This window comes from Carcharodon carcharias, chromosome 32 (assembly GCF_017639515.1).
Source record: "Carcharodon carcharias isolate sCarCar2 chromosome 32, sCarCar2.pri, whole genome shotgun sequence".
Taxonomy (NCBI): domain Eukaryota; kingdom Metazoa; phylum Chordata; class Chondrichthyes; order Lamniformes; family Lamnidae; genus Carcharodon; species Carcharodon carcharias.
The window spans coordinates 15,620,328-15,626,985 of record NC_054498.1 but is presented as its reverse complement, the minus strand read 5'-3'; the positions used below and the strand labels follow the sequence as shown (position 1 = coordinate 15,626,985).

Genomic DNA, 6,658 nt, shown 5'->3' with positions numbered 1-6,658 from the left:
AGGCAAGATTAAATACTGCGACTTAAGACAAAAATAAAAGCCTCCTACAATCTTGAAGGTACCAGGTAAAATAAAGCTAAAAAAAAAGTAGATCCGTAAAGTGCTTTTTTTATGCAGTCAATGGGTGCAAAATTTTGGAATCTACCTTTTCTGTAAAACATTTTTTTTTTAAATATATTTTATTGAAAATCCCTGAGCCTCATGATGCTAATAGGTAGTCAAGCAGTTTCCCATTTGGGGTGGGAGGAGGTTGGGGAAGGGGGAGAGGGGTTGTGGAGGCTACTTTGCCTCCTCTTTCTTTGAGTTCTGTTGTGTCTTAGAGCACCCATATGACAGGAGTGTCTGAGTGCTTTTGTGGGACACTGTCTGTGTGCTGTTATTCCTCATGATTTTTTTCCTGGTGGAGGGGTTGCCTTTGGCTGTCACGGCGGGCTGCTGGCAGTGGTGACGTGGCTTGGGGGTGGGCGATGAAGATGATGCCTTAGGTGCCACACCGCCGGCCCTCTCGTGGCTATCGTCCGTGGTCGTGGTAGCACTCGATGTGGCCGTGTTCGCTGGCTGCTCCTGGTGGTCATCATCATCGTGATCATCATCATCATCGCAGCACAAAGCATGATAGAGGACTTTGTCACTGAAGCGCACTCTCTCCCTGGTGCCCGTGGTCCTCGGGAGTGTCTTATGGCTGGGGGCACTGCTAATCGTCTCCTCGCTGGACGAGTCGGGGGCACAGCCCTCCGGTCCGTTTGGAATTAACCCACCGTTCATCATCCTGTAGTCTGGCTCTGAGGGGTTGCGGGGAACCTCCTTGTCGCCTCCTCCCACCTCCACCTTGCTCGACTCCCCCGGCAGCTCCAGGAACGAGCAGAACTCCCAGCTGTCCGACAGGATGTCCGGAGTCAGGAATCCCAGCTGCCCGTAGTCAGACAAGGTCCCACATTTGTCGTGGTTTCTCACAGTGTCACTGCTGGAGGTGCTGCTCATGGTCGCGATAGTCCAGTCATCCGGCTCCAGCTCGAAATCAAAATCAGATGTCAGTTTGTCGATCTGCTTCACCACCTATAATGGGAAGACAAGAGGCTTTGAAAATACTCACGAAATCAAGGCCTGGAAATGCTAACTGATTAAAAAAAATGTACCTGGAGCTCAAGTGGATTGAGAGGGAAGTCATGGCCAAGATTAAACATTAAACATTTTCTCCCGCTGTAACTATGCACACACTTGCTCCTGAGTGTCCTCCAATGGCAACCGGTTAATACCAGGCTGCAGTCAGGACTTTGATACACAGATTTAAATCAATCATTCAGGACAGGGGACATCTGACAAAGGCAGGCACACACACACACACATGCTTAAAAGTGGCGATAAGGCTCTGGGAAGCAGAAACCCTGGGAAGCCATCCTGTCTGCTACCAGTCCCAGGAATTATTTTCCGTGTGTGTGTGTGTGTGTGTGAAAGAGAGACTGTCAACCGTGTGGAAAGCAACCAATGGATTAAAACAAAGTGACTCGCTGCAAAAAAAAAATAAACCGTGCCTCGCAAACGCAACCGGAAAGGGTAGCAGAGAGCGAGAAAGCGCTTTATATTTAAACCGCTGTGACTTGAGATTGCCCGCGTGTTATTCATTGTTACATGGGCAGCAAGTGGGGCTGAATGAGATCGCGCCCGTATGGTATGTATTTCTGTTTGAAGGCGGTATCCGGAACGTCTGGACAATATTGCACGGGCAGTGTGAGAGAGGTGACAATCGGAGATCGGCAAAGAATGTGTTCATTGGGTATTCTGGCCGGAATCTGCTCAAGCATCGGTAGCGATGTATATAACTCAGTAGACATCTGTAACCCAGTCTGCAGCCTAAAGGGAACTAACTGGGCTTTGCAACTTGAGCGCCCCCCCCCCCCCCCCCACCCCCTTGTCCTTCAATCGGCGGTAGCACATTAGGTGGACAAAGTTTAGCCGTGCATACTGACACCTCTGCTCCCTGTACCAGTGTCGCCCCGATCTACACCCAGATCAATATTTCGCGCGCGTGTGTATGTGTGTGTGTGTGTTTGCAATGTTAAAATTGCTTACAGCCTTTTCTGAGATGCACTGAGAATGCAGTGAAGGTTCACTTACTGTGTTTAATGGCAAACAGCGGCGGTCTGGAACAGTTATTTCCCGCAGAACAAAACCGGGAGTAAATAAACCCGCTTTACCTCCTTTAGCTCCTTGGCCACTTCTTTCAGCTCCTGGAGGATGACTTCCAGCTGGTCAATGACCATTTTCATGCGGTTTCGGATCCCTTCCTTCACCGGGGTCGGAACGGCGGCTTCACTCCTTAGGATGGGAGAGCTGCCCCTCGCTGACATTATTCAGAGAGCTGGCAAGCGGCGGCCCAAGCCGTCCATGCTCTTCGCCGTTTAACTCGCTGATTCTCGGTGGAATTGGCCGTGGCTGACACACGGGAGGACTCACCATCTTCACACCAACGCCAGGAGCAACCTTGCCCGGGGATCTCTCTCTCTCTCTCTCGCCCTCTCTCCTTTACATCGCAGAACCTGAATGTTGGTGAATGGATGTATGTGTGTGTGTGTGTGTGTGTGGGGGTGGGTGGGTGGTTGGTTGGGGGAGGAGAGCCTCCTCTCAGGACAACAAGTTTGCACCGATCAGTCTATTTTATTTCCACCCTCTGTGTGTGTGTGTGTGTGTGTGTGTCTAAAATGGAGATGGAATGTATCTCCTCTTCCCTCTGGTCGCTGCAGAATTAAAAGGTGTCTCTTTGGGAACCCGGCGCCTGCGCATTTGCAGGGGAGCCCGGACAACTTCGTGGCTGGAAAGTGGTGACGGACAGCATCTCAAGGCTGGAGTCCGGCGTCCCGGCTGCTTCGCTGCTCCCCCTGAGCGTGAACCCTAGAACAGAGGCACAGCACAAAGCGCAGAGTTAGCCATCCCCATAGAAACTGGCACTGGGGGCGCCCCTCTTGCCCTGGTTTTGGGGGGGGGGGGGGGAAGGAGGGAAACACACACACACACACACACACACACACAAATACACTCACCAAACAAGAAATGAAATATGTATAAATAAATCCTTTCCAACTTCCTAGAGCAAGCGACGAACTGGAGATGGGGCCACGCATGCACTTTTAATAGCAGACTGCAGACAGGAGCTATGAGGTAACCTTCCTGGAGCCTCTCTCTCTCTCTCTCTTCTCTCTCTCTCTACCGCCTTATAGTTTATCTCGCAATATATCCACCTACAATTTTTTTTTGTGCAGGGGGAGGGGAGGAGGGAGGGAGGTGTGTGTGTGTGTGTGTGTGTGTGCGAGGGGGAATGAAATTAGCTTTCAAGAAAACATCATTCAAATTGACGCGAGCATGCGCATTGCCCTTCAACCCACCAGGATGATTTTTTTTTTAAACCACCCTCCCCCCCTCCCCCACCACCCACCAAAAAGGAAAGATGCACCTACATTTCGACACAAGAGCCGTATAATTTGGAATGCGTTCATCAGTCGGGGTTTTGAAAAGAGAGAAAAAAAAGAAAACACGCATGCATCATTATTTTAAGCATGCTTACCTCGGTTCATTATTGCTTCCCTCCCCCCCCCCCCCGCTAGTTGGAAATCCCAATCAGAGGAGGTGGTGCTGGAGAAAGCAAGTGAGTTGGTCACTGCACACTGGTTCTGCAGTGTATCGAAAAGAAGCTGAGATGCTCTCGCTCTCCACCACCACCCCCCACCCCCCCGACATTGTGCGGGCGTCAGGTGACTTAACAGCAACTGGATGGGAACCCAGTTGATTAAATCCCGTTTGTGCTCGAGAGAGAGAGAAAGAGAGAGACAGAGGAGGAGGAGGAGGAGGAGGGGGGGGGACAGACCCTTCTCTCTGTCGCCACTTTTAAAATTACGTTTGCAATATAAAAATAAACACACACACACACACACACACACACGAGAATTTACTTTCTGCTGCTACACCCCCACAGTGTGTGCCTAACCCAGAACTTGAGCCCTCAGTGCCCGATCATTTTTTTGAGGCAGCTGCTTCTCTCACCTATCACTTGTCGCAAGGCTACAATTTTAAACAGAAACTGGGGGAAATACAATTTAGCCGGGCTGACAGTAACGGTGGAGAGAGAGAGAGAGAGAGAGAGAGAAACAGAGACTGTATGACCCTAGTATTTAGTTTTGCTTCAATTTCACATGGCAATGCCGGGGGCGGGGAGATGGGGGTGGTGGGAAACCTCTATTAAATTAGGCAAAATCCACACGTGGCAAACTCCCCAGTTATGGGAGATCGATAACTGCGCTCCGGACTTCACAGCCACGAACTGATTTGGAACCTAAAGTTTGTAACTTTACAAAACAGATTCCGAATCGCGCCCTCCCACCCATCCCCCGAACCAATCATTGACAATTGTCCCCAAGTTTGCCAACTCTACCTGATAGAATCAGATTGCTGCTCTGTGGAAGATGTGGTGGTTCCTGAAGGATTCACCCGGATAAATGGTGAGTGTGTTTTTATTTGGGTGGGGGGTGGGGGGGGGGGGGTGGTCTGCGAGGATTTTCTGGAATGCACCGAGTCCACCAGGAGTCTGCAAGGGCTCCTTTACCCCCACCCCCCTCCCTTCCCCCTTTTCTATGCCGCCTCGGGCTCGGGTGTGTGGGACCTCGGCAAATGTCAAAGCGGCAGGAATTCGCTCCCGCTCCCGCTCCGGCCACTAGAGGCTCTGACGCTTTGACTTGGTTTCAGGCTGACATCGCGCAATTGCTACAGCGCCAGGAGGAAGGGGCCGTTCGGCCCATCTCAACTGCGCCAGCTCCCCGAATGAGCAACCCGCCTAGTCCCACTCCTCCACCACCCCCCCCCAACCCCCACCCCCACCCCCACCTTCTCCCAACAACCCTGCGCATTCTTCCTTATCGGACGCCAGTCTAATTCCCTTTGGAATGAAGAGCTCTGATGAAGAGTCATACGGACTGGAAACGTGAACTGTTGTCTTCCTCTCCACGGACGCTGTCAGACCTGCTGAGCTTTTCCAGCTATTTTTGTTTTTATTTCGGATTTCCAGCATCCGCAGTGTTTTGCTTCCCCCACCACCCCCCACCTTTTGAATGCTTCAGTTGAACCTGCCTCCACCACACCCTCAGGTAGTGCATCCCAGACCCTAACCGCTGGCTGTGTGAGCACTTTGTTCCTCATGTCACTATTGCTTATTTTGTTTTTGATTCCTTCATGGGATGTGGGCGTTGCTGGCTGGGCCAGCATTTATTACCCATCCCTAATTGCCCTTGAGAAGGTGGTGGTGAGCTGCCTTCCTGAGCCACTGCAGTCCATGTGGTGTAGGTACACCCACAGTGCTGTTAGGGAGTGAGTTTTCTCAACCAATCACATTAAATCTGTGCCCACTTGTTCTCGATCCTCCCACCAATGGGAACAGTCTCTCCCTATCTAGTCTGTCCAGGCCCCTCATGATTTTGAGCACCTCTATCAAATCTCCTCTCAGCCTACTTTTCTCCAAGGAAAACAGCCCTGACTTCTCCAATCTATCCCTCATCCCTGGGAGCATTCTCGTGATTTTTTTTTCTGCACCCCCTCTACAGCCTTCACAATGCCTTAAATGCCTGCACGCTGCTTGCCCAGTTGTGATCAGTGAGTCAGGGTAGAGGAGAGGTTGTAAAACAGGCCAAGTTTCAGCATGTTTCGACAATAGCTTCCCTATACTGCCATCTAGGCTCCTTTTCCTAGGAGGATCTTGCTCAGAAAGACCCAAGGGAGTTGCTGATATTAATAGGCACTCTAAATGCAGAGGCATGTAGCTCTTATTGAGAACACTCCTATTTTCCAAATAGGGGCATTGACATCTCTCACACCTGAGAAAGCAGACTGGAGCTTAGCATCTCACCTGAAAGATGGCACCTCCGACAGTCCCGTCCTTCCTCAGTTTTGTATTCAAGTGTCAGCCTAGATGTGCTAGAGCAGGGCATCTAACCACATCTATGCTTAACTTGCCCTTGCACATTTAGGTTATGCCTTTGAATGTCAAGGAGCAATGGTCTTATTGCAGATGATCATTGCCTGGCACGAATGTTACTAGCCACTTGTAAACTCAAGCCTGGATATGATCCAGGTCCTGCTGCATTTGGACATGGACTGCTTCAGTATCTGAGGAGTTGCGAATGGTGCTGAACGTTGTGCAATCATCAGTGAACATCCCCACCTCTGACCTTATGATGGAAAGAAGGGCATTGATGAAGCAGCTGAAGATGGTTGGGCCGAGGACACTACCCTGAGGAACTCCTGCAGCTGAGATTATTGACCTCCAAGAATCACAACCATCTTCCTTTGTGCTAGGTATGATTCCAATCAGTGGAGAGTTTTCTCCCCAGTTCCCATTGACTCCAGTTTTGCCAGGGCTCCTTGATGCCATACTTGGTCAAATGCTGCCTTGATGTCAAGAGCAGTCACTCTCACCTCACCTCTGGAGTTCAACTATTTTGTCCATATTTGGACCAAGGCTGCAATGCGGTCAAGAGATGACCCTGGTGGAACCCAAACTGAGTTTCAGTGAGCAGCTAAGCAACTGCCACTTGATGGCGCTGTTTGTGGCTATTTCCATCACCTTTACTGATGATGGAGAGTGGGCTGATGGGGTGATAATTGGTCAGGTTGGAAT

General features: G+C 50.5%; 1 protein-coding gene across 1 annotated transcript; it reads right to left on the bottom strand.

The window, feature by feature from the left end:
- Positions 1-279: 279 nt before the first annotated feature.
- LOC121271972 (inhibitory synaptic factor 1-like) lies at positions 280-2,556 on the bottom strand. Its single transcript, XM_041178232.1, has 2 exons — positions 2,196-2,556; positions 280-1,056 (listed from the first exon to the last, which is right to left on the bottom strand). Exons 1-2 carry the CDS (start codon positions 2,346-2,348, stop codon positions 280-282), a joined length of 930 nt encoding a protein of 309 aa, XP_041034166.1. The 5' UTR covers positions 2,349-2,556.
- Between the last annotated feature and the right edge of the window lie 4,102 nt (positions 2,557-6,658).